This window comes from Chiloscyllium punctatum, chromosome 6 (assembly GCF_047496795.1).
Source record: "Chiloscyllium punctatum isolate Juve2018m chromosome 6, sChiPun1.3, whole genome shotgun sequence".
NCBI lineage: Eukaryota > Metazoa > Chordata > Chondrichthyes > Orectolobiformes > Hemiscylliidae > Chiloscyllium > Chiloscyllium punctatum.
In genome coordinates, this window is record NC_092744.1 from 33,741,567 (window position 1) to 33,761,444 (window position 19,878).

At 40.3% G+C, this 19,878-nt stretch overlaps 2 protein-coding genes and 1 long non-coding RNA gene across 3 annotated transcripts in view; all 3 read right to left on the reverse strand.

Annotated features, from left to right (window-relative positions):
* LOC140478577 (uncharacterized) overlaps positions 1 to 14,275 on the reverse strand; it is a 49,108-nt gene extending 34,833 nt beyond the window's left edge. The window contains exons 1-7 of the mRNA XM_072571798.1: positions 14,194 to 14,275; positions 12,762 to 12,887; positions 11,945 to 12,070; positions 10,471 to 10,596; positions 8,710 to 8,835; positions 5,572 to 5,697; positions 900 to 1,025 (exon numbers count right to left, since the gene is read on the reverse strand). Coding sequence (XP_072427899.1) covers positions 900 to 1,025; positions 5,572 to 5,697; positions 8,710 to 8,835; positions 10,471 to 10,596; positions 11,945 to 12,070; positions 12,762 to 12,887; positions 14,194 to 14,275 — 838 coding nt within the window. The remainder of the gene's footprint in view (positions 1 to 899; positions 1,026 to 5,571; positions 5,698 to 8,709; positions 8,836 to 10,470; positions 10,597 to 11,944; positions 12,071 to 12,761; positions 12,888 to 14,193) is intronic.
* LOC140478649 (uncharacterized) overlaps positions 1 to 19,878 on the reverse strand; it is a gene marked incomplete at its 5' end in the record, with an annotated part of 83,185 nt that overhangs the window by 61,612 nt on the left and 1,695 nt on the right. Inside the window, one exon of the mRNA XM_072571864.1 lies at positions 19,682 to 19,807. Within this exon, the coding sequence (XP_072427965.1) occupies positions 19,682 to 19,807 (126 nt within the window). The remainder of the gene's footprint in view (positions 1 to 19,681; positions 19,808 to 19,878) is intronic.
* LOC140478851 (uncharacterized) lies at positions 15,921 to 18,336 on the reverse strand. Its single transcript, XR_011960881.1, has 3 exons — positions 18,209 to 18,336; positions 17,392 to 17,517; positions 15,921 to 16,043 (listed from the first exon to the last, which is right to left on the reverse strand). It is a non-coding gene; the product is annotated as an uncharacterized lncRNA (long non-coding RNA).

The following is a 19,878-nucleotide window of genomic DNA, read 5'->3' on the forward strand; positions in this document are numbered from 1 at the left end:
TGTGTTGTTGAAGATGTCAGTGCAAAGTTATGTGATTTTTAAACATTCATCAATGTCGAAGGAAACCTTTCCGATGTTTCCTCCCTTTGCTCCCTCGCTATGAGACCAGTCTTGCCAATCTACTACTCATGTTTGAAAAATGTTGTGCTGGAAAAACACAGCAGGCCAGGCAGCATCCGAGGAGCAGGAGAATTCCAGAAGAAGGGCTTATGCCCGAAACGTCTGGTACTCCAGCATCTGCGGTCCTCACTTTCTCCCAATCTACTACTCATGCTGACTGCACAGCTAGTGCCATGTAAATAGCTTCTCTCATGTAAATATCTTCTGCAAACTGACAACAATACTGTTATCATCTGTCGAAATGAAATATGAACTATGGTTCTGCAAGTTTGACTCAGGATGTTAGAGAAAGTAGCCGTGATATGACATGAACACTTGCATATCTCCATTACCTTTTCTCTCAAATATATCACATGACCGGTGCGCCGGTTTCCTCCCACAATACAAAAATGTGCTGGTTAGGTGAATTGGCCATGCTAAGTTTCCCGTAGGGTTAGGTGAAGGGGCAAATGTAGTGGGGTGGGTCTGGGTGGGTTGCGCTTCGGCAGGTCGGTGTGGACTTGTTGGGCCGAAGGGCCTGTTTTCGCACTGCAAGTAATCTAATCTAATCTAACCATGTGATGTCATGCGACTGTATTAGTGGCATAACGTTTCAAATTCTGCATTTCCCCCTCACACCTATAAGGCTCCGACTACAAACTTGAAATGACACTGATTATCTTGGAACTCATAAGCTCACAGTTCACAAATGAAACTGTTTGATGTACATTCCGCAAAGTGGAAATCTTCAATCATTAACAGCGTGATATGCATGTAATATTTGGAGCAAAATGTCCTACCATCACAAAGTGAAGTGTTTGTTGCGTTGATGCTGTACCCAGGAAGGCAGCTGCATGTGAAGCTTCCAATTGTATTATTGCAGACTTGTTCACAATTCGATGTGTTGGTTGCGCATTCATCTATATCTACACAAAAAAGTCCAATTTTTGATTACTGTCTTTGTTTGACAATAGACAGTGGCTTAGAAATTTACGTCACATGATCTCATCAGTTTCTCACGACTCTGTTATGTAAATATCTTCTGTAAACTGACGACAATACTTTTATGATCTGTCTAAATGAAATATGAACTATGGTTCTGCAAGTTTGACTCAGTATGTTAGAGAAAGTAGCCGTGATATGACATGAACACTTGCATATCTCCATTACCTTTTCTCTCAAATATATCACATGACCCGTGCGCCGGTTTCCTCCCACAATGCAAAAATGTGCAGGTTAGGTGAATTGGCCATGCTAAGTTTCCCGTAGGGTTAGGTGAAGGGGCAAATGTAGTGGGGTGGGTCTGGCTGGGTTGCACTTTGGCAGGTCGGTGTGGACTTTTTGGGCCGAAGGGTATGTTTTCACACTGCAAGTAATCTAATCTAATCTAACCATTTGATGTCATGCGACTGTATTAGTGGCATAACGTTTCAATTTCTGCAATTCCCCCTCACACCTATAAGGCTCCGACTACAAACTTGAAATGACACTGATTATCTTGGAACTCATAAGCTCACAGCTCACAAATGAAACTGTTTGATGTACATTCCGCAAAGTGGAAATCTTCAATCATTAACAGCGTGATATGCATGTAATATTTGGAGCAAAATGTCCTACCATCACAAAGTGAAGTGTTTGTTGCGTTGATGCTGTACCCAGGAAGGCAGCTGCATGTGAAGCTTCCAATTGTATTATTGCAGACTTGTTCACAATTCGATGTGTTGGTTGCACATTCATCTATATCTACACAAAAAAGTCCAATTTTTGATTACTGTCTTTGTTTGACAATAGACAGTGGCTTAGAAATTTACGTCACATGATCTAGAACATAGAACATAGAACAATACAGCGCAGTACAGGCCCTTCGGCCCTCGACGTTGCGCCGATCAAAGCCCACCTAACCTACACTAACCCACTATCCTCCATATACCTATCCAATGCCCGCTTAAATACCCATAAAGAGGGAGAGTCCACTACTGCTACTGGCAGGGCATTCCATGATCTTACGACTCGCTGAGTGAAGAACCTACCCCTAACATCAGTCCTATATCTACCCCCCCTTAATTTAAAGCTATGCCCCCTTGTAATAGCTGACTCCATACGCGGAAAAAGGTTCTCACTGTCAACCCTATCTAACCCCCTAATCATCTTGTACACCTCTATCAAATCACCCCTAAACCTTCTTTTCTCCAAAGAAAACAACCCCAAGTGCCTCAGCCTTTCCTCATAGGATCTTCCTACCATACCAGGCAACATCCTGGTAAACTTCCTCTGCACCCGTTCCAGTGCCTCCACATCCTTCCTATAGTATGGCGACCAAAACTGCACACAATATTCCAGAAGCGGCCGCACCAGAGTCTTATACAACTGCAGCATGACCTCAGGACTCCGGAACTCAATTCCTCTACCAATAAAAGCCAGTACGCCATATGCCTTCTTCACTGCACTATTTACCTGGGTGGCAACTTTCAGAGATCTGTGTACATGGACACCAAGATCCCTCTGCTCTTCCACACTACCAAGTAGTCTACCATTAGCCCAGTAATCCATCTTTTTATTACTCTTACCAAAGTGAATCACTTCACACTTAGCTACATTGAACTCCATTTGCCACCTTTCTGCCCAGCTCTGCAGCTTCTCTATATCCCGCTGTAACCTGCCATATCCTTCCTCACTGTCTACAACTCCTCCGACTTTCGTATCATCCGCAAACTTGCTCACCCAACCTTCTAACCCTTCCTCCAGGTCATTTATAAAAATGACAAACAGCAATGGTCCCAAAACAGATCCTTGCGGAACACCACTAGTGACGGCACTCCAAGATGAATCTTTGCCATCAACTACTACCCTCTGTCTTCTTCCAGAGAGCCAATTCCTAATCCAAACCTCCAACTCACCCTCAATGCCATATCTCTGTATTTTCTGCAGTAGCCTACCATGGGGGACCTTATCAAACGCCTTACTAAAATCCATATATACTACATCTACCGCTTTCCCCTCATCTACCTCCTTCGTCACCTTCTCAAAGAATTCAATAAGGTTTGTGAGGCACGACCTGCCCTTCACAAAACCATGCTGACTATCCTTGATCACATCATTCTTATCCAGATGTGCATAAATCCTATCCCTTATAATTCTCTCTAAGACTTTGCCCACAACAGAAGTGAGACTCACTGGCCTATAGTTACTAGGATTATCCCTACTCCCCTTCTTGAACAAGGGAACCACGTTTGCTAGCCTCCAGTCCTCTGGCACTACTCCTGTAGACAAAGAGGACACAAAAATCAAGGCCAATGGCTCTGCAATCTCCTCCCTTGCTTCCCAGAGAATCCTAGGATAAATGCAATCAGGCCCAGGGGACTTATCTATTTTCACCCTTGCCAGAATTTCCAACACCTCTTCTCTACATATCTCGAAGCCATCCATTCTACTTATTCGTGCCCCAGTATTCATATCGACAACAATGTCCTGTTCCTGAGTGAATACTGACGAAAAGTATTCATTCAGCGCCTCCCCAATCTCTTCAGCCTCCACACGCAACTTCCCATTACTATCCTTGATTGGACCTATTCCTTCCCTAGTCATTCTTTTATTCCTAACATACCTATAGAAAGCCTTAGGGTTTTCCCTAATCCTACCAACTAAGGACCTTTCATGTCCCCTCCTTGCTGCTCTTAGCTCTCTCTTCAGGTCCTTCCGGGCTACCTTATAACTCTCAATCGCCCCTATTGAACCTTCACGCCTCATCTTTACAAAGGCCGCCCTCTTCCATTTAACTAGGGATTCCAACTCCTTATTAAACCACGGCTCCTTCACACGACCCTTTCCTCCCTGCCTGATAGGTACGTACTTATCAAGGACACTCAATAGTTGCTCCTTGAACAAGTTCCACATATCAATTACGCTCTTGCCTTGGAATCTACTTTTCCAATCCACACATCCTAAGTCATGCCTCAACGCATCATAATTTCCCTGCCCCCAGCTATAACTCTTGCCCTGTAGTACACACTTATCCCTCCCCATCACGAGACTAAAAATCACCGAATTGTGGTCACTGTCCCCAAAGTGCTCACCTACCTCTAGTTCTAATACCTGGCCTGGTTCGTTACCCAGAACCAAATCCAGTATGGCCTCACCTCTTGTTGGCTTATCTACATATTGTGTCAGGAAACTCTCCTGCACACATTGCACAAACATCTCATCAGTTTCTCACGACTCTGTTTTGTAAATATCTTCTGTAAACTGACGACAATACTTTTATGATCTGTCTAAATGAAATATGAACTATGGTTCTGCAAGCTTGACTCAGAATGTTAGAGAAAGTAGCCATGATTGGAAATCAACAGCTGCATATCTCCATTACCTTTTCTCTCAAATATATCACATGGCCATGTGATGCCATGCGACTGTATTAGTGGCATAACCTTTCACTTTCTGCACTCCGCCATCACACCGACAATGCTCCGACAACAACTTCTGCTCAAAAATAGGATTGGTTAATGGTGGGTCGATGGGTACAAAATGTAAAGCTTTTTTGGTCCAAGTTGATAATCTTTGAAACCATCACATACTGATGAATTCTTTCACCTTGTATACAGCTGACTGTGAACTTTGACAAACACAAATGCACAGCGAGAGGGTTTAAGGTTGAACTTCCTTCTTATTTCATTCAGATGAAATGACTTCTTTTCAACCAATTTTCATAGACACAGCGTTGGTGTGTCCTGCATTGCTTGAAATTCCAAAATCCTCAATGGATGAGTAAACGTGCAATTAAATATTTCTAGCATCACAAATGGAAGTCTGTGCTGTGGGTGTGGAATTCATTTTGACAATTAGGGGCATGAAGCATCCATTTGTGTTGATGAAGATTTCAGTGAGAATTTATGTGATTTTTGAACATTCATCGATGTCTAAGGAAACCTTTCCGATGCTTCCTCCCTTTGCTCCCTTGCTATGAGACCAGTCTTGCCAATCTACTACTCATGCTGACTGCACCGCCAGTGCAATCTCTTATGTTCATATCCACTCTAAACTGGCAACAATAGATTTCAAAGACATTCCATGAATTGTGAAATATGTTTTCTTCTGCTGGGCAAAAGAAACTTCTTGAACATACACATAAACGTGGTTATTCTGTCCTCATGAAGGGACATTTCTCACCAAGTTAAGTAATATGTGATTAGCATTAACAGTATGCCCATGAAGAACAAAGCACAATTATGAGCATTAATTGAGAAGTCCTCAGAATGTATAAGAATACGTTGTTTCACATCACTTAGCACATCATACTGGCATCAACCTGTCTGCAAAGCGCATAAGTGTACAGCATTATAACAAGACACTGATTATCTTGGAAGTCAGCAGCTCACAGATCGCAATCGAAATTATTTGATGTCCATTTCACAAAGTGCTCATCTTAAACCATGAATAGCGTAATATGCATGTAATATTTGGATAAAAATATCCTACCATCACAACGTGAAGTGATTGTTGCATTGATGCTGTACCCAGGAAGGCAGCTGCATGTGAAGCTTCCAATTGTATTATTGCAGACTTGTTCACAATTCGATGTGTTGGTTGCACATTCATCTATATCTACACAAAAAAGTCCAATTTTTGATCACTGACTTTGTTTGACATTGGACAGTGCCCTAGAAATTTACATCCCATGGTCTCATTAGTTTCTCAGTTTTCTGTCTTCTGAGAACTAACAACAATACATTTTATGATTTTTCTAAATGAAGTATAATCCCTGGTTCTTCAAGCTTGACCCAGAATTTTAGAGAAAGTAGCCATGATTAGACATGTACATCTGCGTATACCTAATATCGTTGCTCACAAATATATCAAATGGCCATGTGGGGCCATGTGATTGTATCAGTGACATGACATTTCATTTTCTACACTTTGCCCTCATACCTGCAAGGCTCTAACTACAATTTCTGCTCAACAATAAGATTGGTTAATGGCGAGTTCATGGGCACAAAATGCATAGCTTTTTTGGTCCAATTCAATAATCTGTGAACCCATCACAGCCTGATGTATTCTTTCACCTTTTCCACAACTGACTCTGAACGTAAACAAACTCAACGGCACAGCGACAGGGTTTAAGTTTGAACCTCCTTCTTATTACATATAGATGGAGCTCAAAAGATTTCTTTTCAACCAATATTCATTGACAGAGCTTTGGTTTTTCCTGCTTTGTCCGAAATTCCAAAATCAGCAATGGATGAGTAAATGTGCAATTAAATATTTCTAGCATCACAAACGGAAGTCTGTGCTGCGGTTGTGCCATTTATTTCGAAGCACCCATTTGTGTTGTTGAAGATGTCAGTGCAAAGTTATGTGATTTTTGAACATTCATCGATGTCGAAGGAAACGTTTCCGATGTTTCCTCCCTTTGCTCCCTCGCTATGAGACCAGTCTTGCCAATCTAGTACTCATGTTTGAAAAATGTTGTGCTGGAAAAACACAGCAGGCCAGGCAGCATCCAAGGAGCAGGAGAATTCCTGAAGAAGGGCTTATGCCCGAAACGTCTGGTACTCCAGCATCTGCGGTCCTCACTTTCTCCCAATCAACTACTCATGCTGACTGCACAGCCAGTGCCATGTAAATAGCTTCTCTAATGTCAATATCTTCTGGAAATTGACAACAATACTGTTATCATCTGTCGCAATGAAATATGAACTATGGTTCTGCAAGTTTGACTCAGTATGTTAGAGAAAGTAGCCATGATATGACATGAACACTTGCATATCTCCATTACCTTTTCTCTCAAATATATCACATGACCGGTGCGCCGGTTTCCTCCCACAATACAAAAATGTGCTGGTTAGGTGAATTGGCCATGCTAAGTTTCCCGTAGGGTTAGGTGAAGGGGCAAACGTAGTGGGGTGGGTCTGGGTGGGTTGCGCTTCGGCAGGTCGGTGTGGACTTGTTGGGCCGAAGGGCCTGTTTTCGCACTGCAAGTAATCTAATCTAATCTAACCATGTGATGTCATGCGACTGTATTAGTGGCATAACGTTTCAAATTCTGCATTTCCCCCTCACACCTATAAGGCTCCGACTACAAACTTGAAATGACACTGATTATCTTGGAACTCATAAGCTCACAGCTCACAAATGAAACTGTTTGATGTACATTCCGCAAAGTGGTAATCTTCAATCATTAACAGCGTGATATGCATGTAATATTTGAAGAAAAATGACCTACCATCACAAAGTGAAGTGTTTGTTGCGTTGATGCTGTACCCAGGAAGGCAGCTGCATGTGAAGCTTCCAATTGTATTATTGCAGACTTGTTCACAATTCGATGTGTTGGTTGCGCATTCATCTATATCTACACAAAAATGTCCAATTTTTGATTACTGTCTTTGTTTGACATTAGACAGTGGTTTAGAAATTTACGTCACATGATCTCATCAGTTTCTCACGACTCTGTTATGTAAATATCTTCTGTAAACTGACGACAATACTTTTATGATCTGTCTAAATGAAATATGAACTATGGTTCATATATATCACATGATCATGTGATGCCATGCGACTGTATTAGTGGCATAACCTTTCACTTTCTGCACTCCGCCATCACACCTACAAGGCTCCGACTACAACTTCTGCTCAAAAATAGGATTGGTTAATGGTGGGTCGATGGGCACAAAATGTAAAGCTTTTTTGGTCCAAGTTGATAATCTTTGAAACCATCACATACTGATGAATTCTTTCAACTTGTATACAGCTGACTGTGAACTTTGACAATCACAAATGCACAGCGAGAGGGTTTAAGGTTGAACCTCCTTCTTATTTCATTCAGATGAAAAGACTTCTTTTCAACCAATTTTCATAGACACAGCGTTGGTGTGTCCTGCATTGCTTGAAATTCCAAAACCCTCAATGGATGAGTAAACGTGCAATTAAATATTTCTAGCATCACAAATGGAAGTCTGTGCTGTGGGTGTGGAATTCATTTTGACAATTAGGGGCATGAAGCATCCATTTGTGTTGATGAAGATTTCAGTGCGAATTTATGTGATTTTTGAACATTCATCGATGTCTAAGGAAACCTTTCCGATGCTTCCTCCCTTTGCTCCCTTGCTATGAGACCAGTCTTGCCAATCTACTACTCATGCTGACTGCGCAGCCAGTGCAATCTCTTATGTTCATATCCACTCTAAACTGGCAACAATAGATTTCAAAGACATTCCATGAATTGTGAAATATGTTTTCTTCTGCTGGGCGAAAGAAACTTCTTCAGGATACACATAAATGTAGTTATTCTGTCCTCATCAAGGGGCATTTCTCACCAAGTTTAGTAATATGTGATTAACAGTATGCCAATAAAGAACAAAGCACAATTATGAACATTAATTGAGAAGTCCTCAGAATGTATAAGAATACATTGTTTCACAGCACTTAGCGCCATCATACTGGCATCAACCTGTCTGCAAAGCGCATAAGTGTACAGCATTATAACAAGACACTGATTATCTTGCAAGTCAGCAGCTCACAGATCGCAATCGAAATTATTTGATGTCCATTTCACAAAGTGCTCATCTTAAACCATTAATAGCGTAATATGCATGTAATATTTGGATAAAAATATCCTACCATCACAATGTGAAGTGTTTGTTGCGTTGATGCTGTACCCAGGAAGGCAGCTGCATGTGAAGCTTCCAATTGTATTATTGCAGACTTGTTCACAATTCGATGTGTTGGTTGCACATTCATCATTATCTACACAAAAAAGTCCAATTTTTGATCACTGACTTTGTTTGACATTGGACAGTGCCCTAGAAATTTACATCCCATGGTCTCATTAGTTTCTCAGTTTTCTGTCTTCTGAGAACTAACAACAATACATTTTATGATTTCTCTAAATGAAGTATAATCCCTGGTTCTTCAAGCTTGACCCAGAATTTTAGAGAAAGTAGCCATGATTAGACATGTCCATCTGCGTATACCTCCTATCGTTGCTCACAAATATATCAAATGGCCATGTGGGGCCATGTGATTGTATCAGTGACATGACATTTCATTTTCTACACTTTGCCCTCATACCTGCAAGGCTCTAACTACAAATTCTGCTCAACAATAAGATTGGTTAATGGCGAGTTCATGGGCACAAAATGCATAGCTTTTTTGGTCCAATTCAATAATCTGTGAACCCATCACAGCCTGATGTATTCTTTCACCTTTTCCACAACTGACTCTGAATGTGAACAAACTCAACGGCACAGCGACAGGGTTTAAGTTTGAACCTCCTTCTTATTACATACAGATGGAGCTCAAAAGATTTCTTTTCAACCAATATTCATTGACAGAGCTTTGGTTTTTCCTGCTTTGTCTGAAATTCCAAAATCAGCAATGGATGAGTAAATGTGCAATTAAATATTTCTAGCATCACAAACGGAAGTCTGTGCTGCGGTTGTGCCATTTATTTCGAAGAAACTTGGGGTATGAAGCACCCATTTGTGTTGTTGAAGATGTCAGTGCAAAGTTATGTGATTTTTAAACATTCATCAATGTCGAAGGAAACCTTTCCGATGTTTCCTCCCTTTGCTCCCTCGCTATGAGACCAGTCTTGCCAATCTACTACTCATGTTTGAAAAATGTTGTGCTGGAAAAACACAGCAGGCCAGGCAGCATCCGAGGAGCAGGAGAATTCCAGAAGAAGGGCTTATGCCCGAAACGTCTGGTACTCCAGCATCTGCGGTCCTCACTTTCTCCCAATCTACTACTCATGCTGACTGCACAGCTAGTGCCATGTAAATAGCTTCTCTCATGTAAATATCTTCTGCAAACTGACAACAATACTGTTATCATCTGTCGAAATGAAATATGAACTATGGTTCTGCAAGTTTGACTCAGGATGTTAGAGAAAGTAGCCGTGATATGACATGAACACTTGCATATCTCCATTACCTTTTCTCTCAAATATATCACATGACCGGTGCGCCGGTTTCCTCCCACAATACAAAAATGTGCTGGTTAGGTGAATTGGCCATGCTAAGTTTCCCGTAGGGTTAGGTGAAGGGGCAAATGTAGTGGGGTGGGTCTGGGTGGGTTGCGCTTCGGCAGGTCGGTGTGGACTTGTTGGGCCGAAGGGCCTGTTTTCGCACTGCAAGTAATCTAATCTAATCTAACCATGTGATGTCATGCGACTGTATTAGTGGCATAATTTTTCACTTTCTGCATTTCCCCCTCACACCTATAAGGCTCCGACTACAAACTTGAAATGACACTGATTATCTTGGAACTCATAAGCTCACAGCTCACAAATGAAACTGTTTGATGTACATTCCACAAAGTGGTAATCTTCAATCATTAACAGCGTGATATGCATGTAATATTTGGATAAAAATGTCCTACCAACACAACGTGAAGTGTTTGTTGCGTTGATGCTGTACCCAGGAAGGCAGCTGCATGTGAAGCTTCCAATTGTATTATTGCAGACTTGTTCACAATTTGATGTGTTGGTTGCGCATTCATCTATATCTACACAAAAAAGTCCAATTTTTGATTACTGTCTTTGTTTGACATTAGACAGTGGTTTAGAAATTTACGTCACATGATCTCATCAGTTTCTCACGACTCTGTTATGTAAATATCTTCTGTAAACTGACGACAATACTTTTATGATCTGTCTAAATGAAATATGAACTATGGTTCTGCAAGCTTGACTCAGAATGTTAGAGAAAGTAGCCATGATTGGAAATCAACAGCTGCATATCTCCATTACCTTTTCTCTCAAATATATCACATGGCCATGTGATGCCATGCGACTGTATTAGTGGCATAACCTTTCACTTTCTGCACTCCGCCATCACACCTACAAGGCTCCGACTACAACTTCTGCTCAAAAATAGGATTGGTTAATGGTGGGTCGATGGGCACAAAATGTAAAGCTTTTTTGGTCCAAGTTGATAATCTTTGAAAACATCACATACTGATGAATTCTTTCACCTTGTATACAGCTGACTGTGAACTTTGACAAACACAAATGCACAGCGAGAGGGTTTAAGGTTGAACCTCCTTCGTATTTCATTCAGATGAAAAGACTTCTTTTCAACCAATTTTCATAGACACAGCGTTGGTGTGTCCTGCATTGCTTGAAATTCCAAAATCCTCAATGGATGAGTAAACGTGCAATTAAATATTTCTAGCATCACAAATGGAAGTCTGTGCTGTGGGTGTGGAATTCATTTTGACAATTAGGGGCATGAAGCATCCATTTGTGTTGATGAAGATTTCAGTGCGAATTTATGTGATTTTTGAACATTCATCGATGTCTAAGGAAACCTTTCCGATGCTTCCTCACTTTGCTTCCTTGCTATGAGACCAGTCTTGCCAATCTACTACTCATGCTGACTGCACCGCCACTGCAATCTCTTATGTTCATATCCACTCTAAACTGGCAACAATAGATTTCAAAGACATTCCATGAATTGTGAAATATGTTTTCTTCTGCTGGGCGAAAGAAACTTCTTCAACATACACATAAATGTGGTTATTCTGTCCTCATCAATGGGCATTTCTCACCAAGTTTAGTAATATGTGATTAACAGTATGCCAATAAAGAACAAAGCACAATTATGAGCATTAATTGAGAAGTCCTCAGAATGTATAAGAATACATTGTTTCACAGCACTTAGCGCCATCATACTGGCATTAACCTGTCTGCAAAGCGCATAAGTGTACAGCATTATAACAAGACACTGATTATCTTGGAAGTCAGCAGCTCACAGATCGCAATCGAAATTATTTGATGTCCATTTCACAATGTGCTCATCTTAAACCATTAACAGCGTAATATGCATGTAATATTTGGATAAAAATATCCTACCATCACAATGTGAAGTGTTTGTTGCGTTGATGCTGTACCCAGGAAGGCAGCTGCATGTGAAGCTTCCAATTGTATTATTGCAGACTTGTTCACAATTCGATGTGTTGGTAGCGCATTCATCTATATCTACACAAAAAAGTCCAATTTTTGATTACTGTCTTTGTTTGACATTAGACAGTGGCTTAGAAATTTACGTCACATGATCTCATCACTTTCTCACGACTCTGTTATGTAAATATCTTCTGTAAACTGACGACAATACTTTTATGATCTGTCTAAATGAAATATGAACTATGGTTCTGCAAGTTTGACTCAGTATGTTAGAGAAAGTAGCCATGATATGACATGAACACTTGCATATCTCCATTACCTTTTCTCTCAAATATATCACATGACCCGTGCGCCGGTTTCCTCCCACAATACAAAAATGTGCAGGTTAGGTGAATTGGCCATGCTAAGTTTCCCGTAGGGTTAGGTGAAGGGGCAAATGTAGTGGGGTGGGTCTGGCTGGGTTGCACTTTGGCAGGTCGGTGTGGACTTTTTGGGCCGAAGGGTATGTTTTCACACTGCAAGTAATCTAATCTAATCTAACCATTTGATGTCATGCGACTGTATTAGTGGCATAACGTTTCAATTTCTGCAATTCCCCCTCACACCTATAAGGCTCCGACTACAAACTTGAAATGACACTGATTATCTTGGAAATCATAAGCTCACAGCTCACAAATGAAACTGTTTGATGTACATTCCGCAAAGTGGAAATCTTCAATCATTAACAGCGTGATATGCATGTAATATTTGGAGCAAAATGTCCTACCATCACAAAGTGAAGTGTTTGTTGCGTTGATGCTGTACCCAGGAAGGCAGCTGCATGTGAAGCTTCCAATTGTATTATTGCAGACTTGTTCACAATTCGATGTGTTGGTTGAGCATTCATCTATATCTACACAAAAAAGTCCAATTTTTGATTACTGTCTTTGTTTGACAATAGACAGTGGCTTAGAAATTTACGTCACATGATCTCATCAGTTTCTCACGACTCTGTTATGTAAATATCTTCTGTAAACTGACGACAATACTTTTATGATCTGTCTAAATGAAATATGAACTATGGTTCATATATATCACATGATCATGTGATGCCATGCGACTGTATTAGTGGCATAACCTTTCACTTTCTGCACTCCGCCATCACACCTACAAGGCTCCGACTACAACTTCTGCTCAAAAATAGGATTGGTTAATGGTGGGTCGATGGGCACAAAATGTAAAGCTTTTTTGGTCCAAGTTGATAATCTTTGAAACCATCACATACTGATGAATTCTTTCAACTTGTATACAGCTGACTGTGAACTTTGACAATCACAAATGCACAGCGAGAGGGTTTAAGGTTGAACCTCCTTCTTATTTCATTCAGATGAAAAGACTTCTTTTCAACCAATTTTCATAGACACAGCGTTGGTGTGTCCTGCATTGCTTGAAATTCCAAAACCCTCAATGGATGAGTAAACGTGCAATTAAATATTTCTAGCATCACAAATGGAAGTCTGTGCTGTGGGTGTGGAATTCATTTTGACAATTAGGGGCATGAAGCATCCATTTGTGTTGATGAAGATTTCAGTGCGAATTTATGTGATTTTTGAACATTCATCGATGTCTAAGGAAACCTTTCCGATGCTTCCTCCCTTTGCTCCCTTGCTATGAGACCAGTCTTGCCAATCTACTACTCATGCTGACTGCGCAGCCAGTGCAATCTCTTATGTTCATATCCACTCTAAACTGGCAACAATAGATTTCAAAGACATTCCATGAATTGTGAAATATGTTTTCTTCTGCTGGGCGAAAGAAACTTCTTCAGGATACACATAAATGTGGTTATTCTGTCCTCATCAAGGGGCATTTCTCACCAAGTTTAGTAATATGTGATTAACAGTATGCCAATAAAGAACAAAGCACAATTATGAACATTAATTGAGAAGTCCTCAGAATGTATAAGAATACATTGTTTCACAGCACTTAGCGCCATCATACTGGCATTAACCTGTCTGCAAAGCGCATAAGTGTACAGCATTATAACAAGACACTGATTATCTTGCAAGTCAGCAGCTCACAGATCGCAATCGAAATTATTTGATGTCCATTTCACAAAGTGCTCATCTTAAACCATTAATAGCGTAATATGCATGTAATATTTGGATAAAAATATCCTACCATCACAATGTGAAGTGTTTGTTGCGTTGATGCTGTACCCAGGAAGGCAGCTGCATGTGAAGCTTCCAATTGTATTATTGCAGACTTGTTCACAATTCGATGTGCTGGTTGCACATTCATCTATATCTACACAAAAAAGTCCAATTTTTGATTACTGACTTTGTTTGACATTGGACAGTGCCCTAGAAATTTACATCCCATGGTCTCATTAGTTTCTCAGTTTTCTGTCTTCTGAGAACTAACAACAATACATTTTATGATTTCTCTAAATGAAGTATAATCCCTGGTTCTTCAAGCTTGACCCAGAATTTTAGAGAAAGTAGCCATGATTAGACATGTCCATCTGCGTATACCTCCTATCGTTGCTCACAAATATATCAAATGGCCATGTGGGGCCATGTGATTGTATCAGTGACATGACATTTCATTTTCTACACTTTGCCCTCATACCTGCAAGGCTCTAACTACAATTTCTGCTCAACAATAAGATTGGTTAATGGCGAGTTCATGGGCACAAAATGCATAGCTTTTTTGGTCCAATTCAATAATCTGTGAACCCATCACAGCCTGATGTATTCTTTCACCTTTTCCACAACTGACTCTGAATGTGAACAAACTCAACGGCACAGCGACAGGGTTTAAGTTTGAACCTCCTTCTTATTACATACAGATGGAGCTCAAAAGATTTCTTTTCAACCAATATTCATTGACAGAGCTTTGGTTTTTCCTGCTTTTTTCTGAAATTCCAAAATCAGCAATGGATGAGTAAATGTGCAATTAAATATTTCTAGCATCACAAACGGAAGTCTGTGCTGCGGTTGTGCCATTTATTTCGAAGAAACTTGGGGTATGAAGCACCCATTTGTGTTGTTGAAGATGTCAGTGCAAAGTTATGTGATTTTTAAACATTCATCGATGTCGAAGGAAACCTTTCCGATGTTTCCTCCCTTTGCTCCCTCGCTATGAAACCAGTCTTGCCAATCTACTACTCATGTTTGAAAAATGTTGTGCTGGAAAAACACAGCAGGCCAGGCAGCATCCGAGGAGCAGGAGAATTCCAGAAGAAGGGCTTTTGCCCGAAACGTCTGGTACTCCAGCATCTGCGGTCCTCACTTTCTCCCAATCTACTACTCATGCTGACTGCACAGCTAGTGCCATGTAAATAGCTTCTCTCATGTAAATATCTTCTGCAAACTGACAACAATACTGTTATCATCTGTCGAAATGAAATATGAACTATGGTTCTGCAAGTTTGACTCAGTATGTTAGAGAAAGTAGCCATGATATGACATGAACACTTGCATATCTCCATTACCTTTTCTCTCAAATATATCACATGACCGGTGCGCCGGTTTCCTCCCACAATACAAAAATGTGCTGGTTAGGTGAATTGGCCATGCTAAGTTTCCCGTAGGGTTAGGTGAAGGGGCAAATGTAGTGGGGTGGGTCTGGGTGGGTTGCGCTTCGGCAGGTCGGTGTGGACTTGTTGGGCCGAAGGGCCTGTTTTCGCACTGCAAGTAATCTAATCTAATCTAACCATTTGATGTCATGCGACTGTATTAGTGGCATAATTTTTCACTTTCTGCAATTCCCCCTCACAGTTATAAGGCTCCGACTACAAACTTGAAATGACACGGATTATCTTGGAAATCATAAGCTCACAGCTCACAAATGAAACTGTTTGATGTACATTCCGCAAAGTGGTAATCTTCAATCATTAACAGCGTGATATGCATGTAATATTTGGATAAAAATGTCCTACCATCACAACGTGAAGTGTTTGTTGCGTTGATGCTGTACCCAGGAAGGCAGCTGCATGTGAAGCTTCCAATTGTATTATTGCAGACTTGTTCACAATTCGATGTGTTGGTTGCGCATTCATCTATATCTACACAAAAAAGTCCAATTTTTGATTACTGTCTTTGTTTGACATTAGACAGTGGTTTAGAAATTTACGTCACATGATTTCATCAGTTTCTCACGACTCTGTTATGTAAATATCTTCTGTAAACTGACGACAATACTTTTATGATCTGTCTAAATGAAATATGAACTATGGTTCTGCAAGCTTGACTCAGAATGTTAGAGAAAGTAGCCATGATTGGAAATCAACAGCTGCATATCTCCATTACCTTTTCTCTCAAATATATCACATGGCCATGTGATGCCATGCGACTGTATTAGTGGCATAACCTTTCACTTTCTGCACTCCGCCATCACACCTACAAGGCTCCGACTACAACTTCTGCTCAAAAATAGGATTGGTTAATGGTGGGTCGATGGGCACAAAATGTAAAGCTTTTTTGGTCCAAGTTGATAATCTTTGAAAACATCACATACTGATGAATTCTTTCACCTTGTATACAGCTGACTGTGAACTTTGACAAACACAAATGCACAGCGAGAGGGTTTAAGGTTGAACCTCCTTCGTATTTCATTCAGATGAAAAGACTTCTTTTCAACCAATTTTCATAGACACAGCGTTGGTGTGTCCTGCATTGCTTGAAATTCCAAAATCCTCAATGGATGAGTAAACGTGCAATTAAATATTTCTAGCATCACAAATGGAAGTCTGTGCTGTGGGTGTGGAATTCATTTTGACAATTAGGGGCATGAAGCATCCATTTGTGTTGATGAAGATTTCAGTGCGAATTTATGTGATTTTTGAACATTCATCGATGTCTAAGGAAACCTTTCCGATGCTTCCTCACTTTGCTTCCTTGCTATGAGACCAGTCTTGCCAAACTACTACTCATGCTGACTGCACCGCCACTGCAATCTCTTATGTTCATATCCACTCTAAACTGGCAACAATAGATTTCAAAGACATTCCATGAATTGTGAAATATGTTTTCTTCTGCTGGGCGAAAGAAACTTCTTCAACATACACATAAATGTGGTTATTCTGTCCTCATCAATGGGCATTTCTCACCAAGTTTAGTAATATGTGATTAACAGTATGCCAATAAAGAACAAAGCACAATTATGAGCATTAATTGAGAAGTCCTCAGAATGTATAAGAATACATTGTTTCACAGCACTTAGCGCCATCATACTGGCATCAACCTGTCTGCAAAGCGCATAAGTGTACAGCATTATAACAAGACACTGATTATCTTGGAAGTCAGCAGCTCACAGATCGCAATCGAAATTATTTGATGTCCATTTCACAATGTGCTCATCTTAAACCATTAACAGCGTAATATGCATGTAATGTTTGGTTAAAAATATCCTACCATCACAATGTGAAGTGTTTGTTGCGTTGATGCTGTACCCAGGAAGACAGCTGCATGTGAAGCTTCCAATTGTATTATTGCAGACTTGTTCACAATTCGATGTGTTGGTAGCGCATTCATCTATATCTACACAAAAAAGTCCAATTTTTGATTACTGTCTTTGTTTGACATTCGACAGTGGCTTAGAAATTTACGTCACATGATCTCATCAGTTTCTCACGACTCTGTTATGTAAATATCTTCTGTAAACTGACGACAATACTTTTATGATCTGTCTAAATGAAATATGAACTATGGTTCTGCAAGTTTGACTCAGTATGTTAGAGAAAGTAGCCGTGATATGACATGAACACTTGCATATCTCCATTACCTTTTCTCTCAAATATATCACATGACCCGTGCGCCGGTTTCCTCCCACAATACAAAAATGTGCAGGTTAGGTGAATTGGCCATGCTAAGTTTCCCGTAGGGTTAGGTGAAGGGGCAAATGTAGTGGGGTGGGTCTGGCTGGGTTGCACTTTGGCAGGTCGGTGTGGACTTTTTGGGCCGAAGGGTATGTTTTCACACTGCAAGTAATCTAATCTAATCTAACCATTTGATGTCATGCGACTGTATTAGTGGCATAACGTTTCAATTTCTGCAATTCCCCCTCACACCTATAAGGCTCCGACTACAAACTTGAAATGACACTGATTATCTTGGAACTCATAAGCTCACAGCTCACAAATGAAACTGTTTGATGTACATTCCGCAAAGTGGAAATCTTCAATCATTAACAGCGTGATATGCATGTAATATTTGGAGCAAAATGTCCTACCATCACAAAGTGAAGTGTTTGTTGCGTTGATGCTGTACCCAGGAAGGCAACTGCATGTGAAGCTTCCAATTGTATTATTGCAGACTTGTTCACAATTCGATGTGTTGGTTGCGCATTCATCTATATCTACACAAAAAAGTCCAATTTTTGATTACTGTCTTTGTTTGACATTAGACAGTGGCTTAGAAATTTACGTCACATGAACTCATCAGTTTCTCACGACTCTGTTATGTAAATATCTTCTGTAAACTGACGACAATACTTTTATGATCTGTCTAAATGAAATATGAACTATGGTTCTGCAAGCTTGACTCAGAATGTTAGAGAAAGTAGCCATGATTGGAAATCAACAGCTGCATATCTCCGTTACCTTTTCTCTCAAATATATCACATGACCATGTGATGCCATGCGACTGTATTAGTGGCATAACCTTTCACTTTCTGCACTCCGCCATCCCACCTACAATGCTCCGACAACAACTTCTGCTCAAAAATAGGATTGCTTAATGGTGGGTCGATGGGTACAAAATGTAAAGCTTTTTTGGTCCAAGTTGATAATCTTTGAAACCATCACATACTGATGAATTCTTTCACCTTGTATACAGCTGACTGTGAACTTTGACAAACACAAATGCACAGCTAGAGGGTTTAAGGTTGAACTTCCTTCTTATTTCATTCAGATGAAATGACTTCTTTTCAACCAATTTTCATAGACACAGCGTTGGTGTGTCCTGCATTGCTTGAAATTCCAAAATCCTCAATGGATGAGTAAACGTGCAATTAAATATTTCTAGCATCACAAATGGAAGTCTGTGCTGTGGGTGTGGAATTCATTTTGACAATTAGGGGCATGAAGCATCCATTTGTGTTGATGAAGATTTCAGTGAGAATTTATGTGATTTTTGAACATTCATCGATGTCTAAGGAAACCTTTCCGATGCTTCCTCCCTTTGCTCCCTTGCTATGAGACCAGTCTTGCCAATCTACTACTCATGCTGACTGCACCACCAGTGCAATCTCTTATGTTCATATCCACTCTAAACTGGCAACAATAGATTTCAAAGACATTCCATGAATTGTGAAATATGTTTTCTTCTGCTGGGCGAAATAACTTCTTGAACATACACATAAACGTGGTTATTCTGTCCTCATCAAGGGGCATTTCTCCCCAAGTTTAGTAATATGTGATTAACAGTATGCCAATAAAGAACAAAGCACAATTATGAGCATTAATTGAGAAGTCCTCAGAATGTATAAGAATACGTTGTTTCACAGCACTTAGCGCCATCATACTGGCATCAACCTGTCTGCAAAGCGCATAAGTGGACAGCATTATAACAGGACACTGATTATCTTGGAAGTCAGAAGCTCACAGATCTCAATCGAAACTATTTGATGTCCATTTCACAAAGTGCTCATCTTAAACCATTAATAGTGTAATATGCATGTAATATTTGGATAAAAATATCCTACCATCACAACGTGAAGTGTTTGTTGCGTTGATGCTGTGCCCAGGAAGGCAGCTGCATGTGAAGCTTCCAATTGTATTATTGCAGACTTGTTCACAATTCGATGTGTTGGTTGCACATTCATCTATATCTACACAAAAAAGTCCAATTTTTGATCACTGACTTTATTTGACATTGGACAGTGCCCTAGAAATTTACATC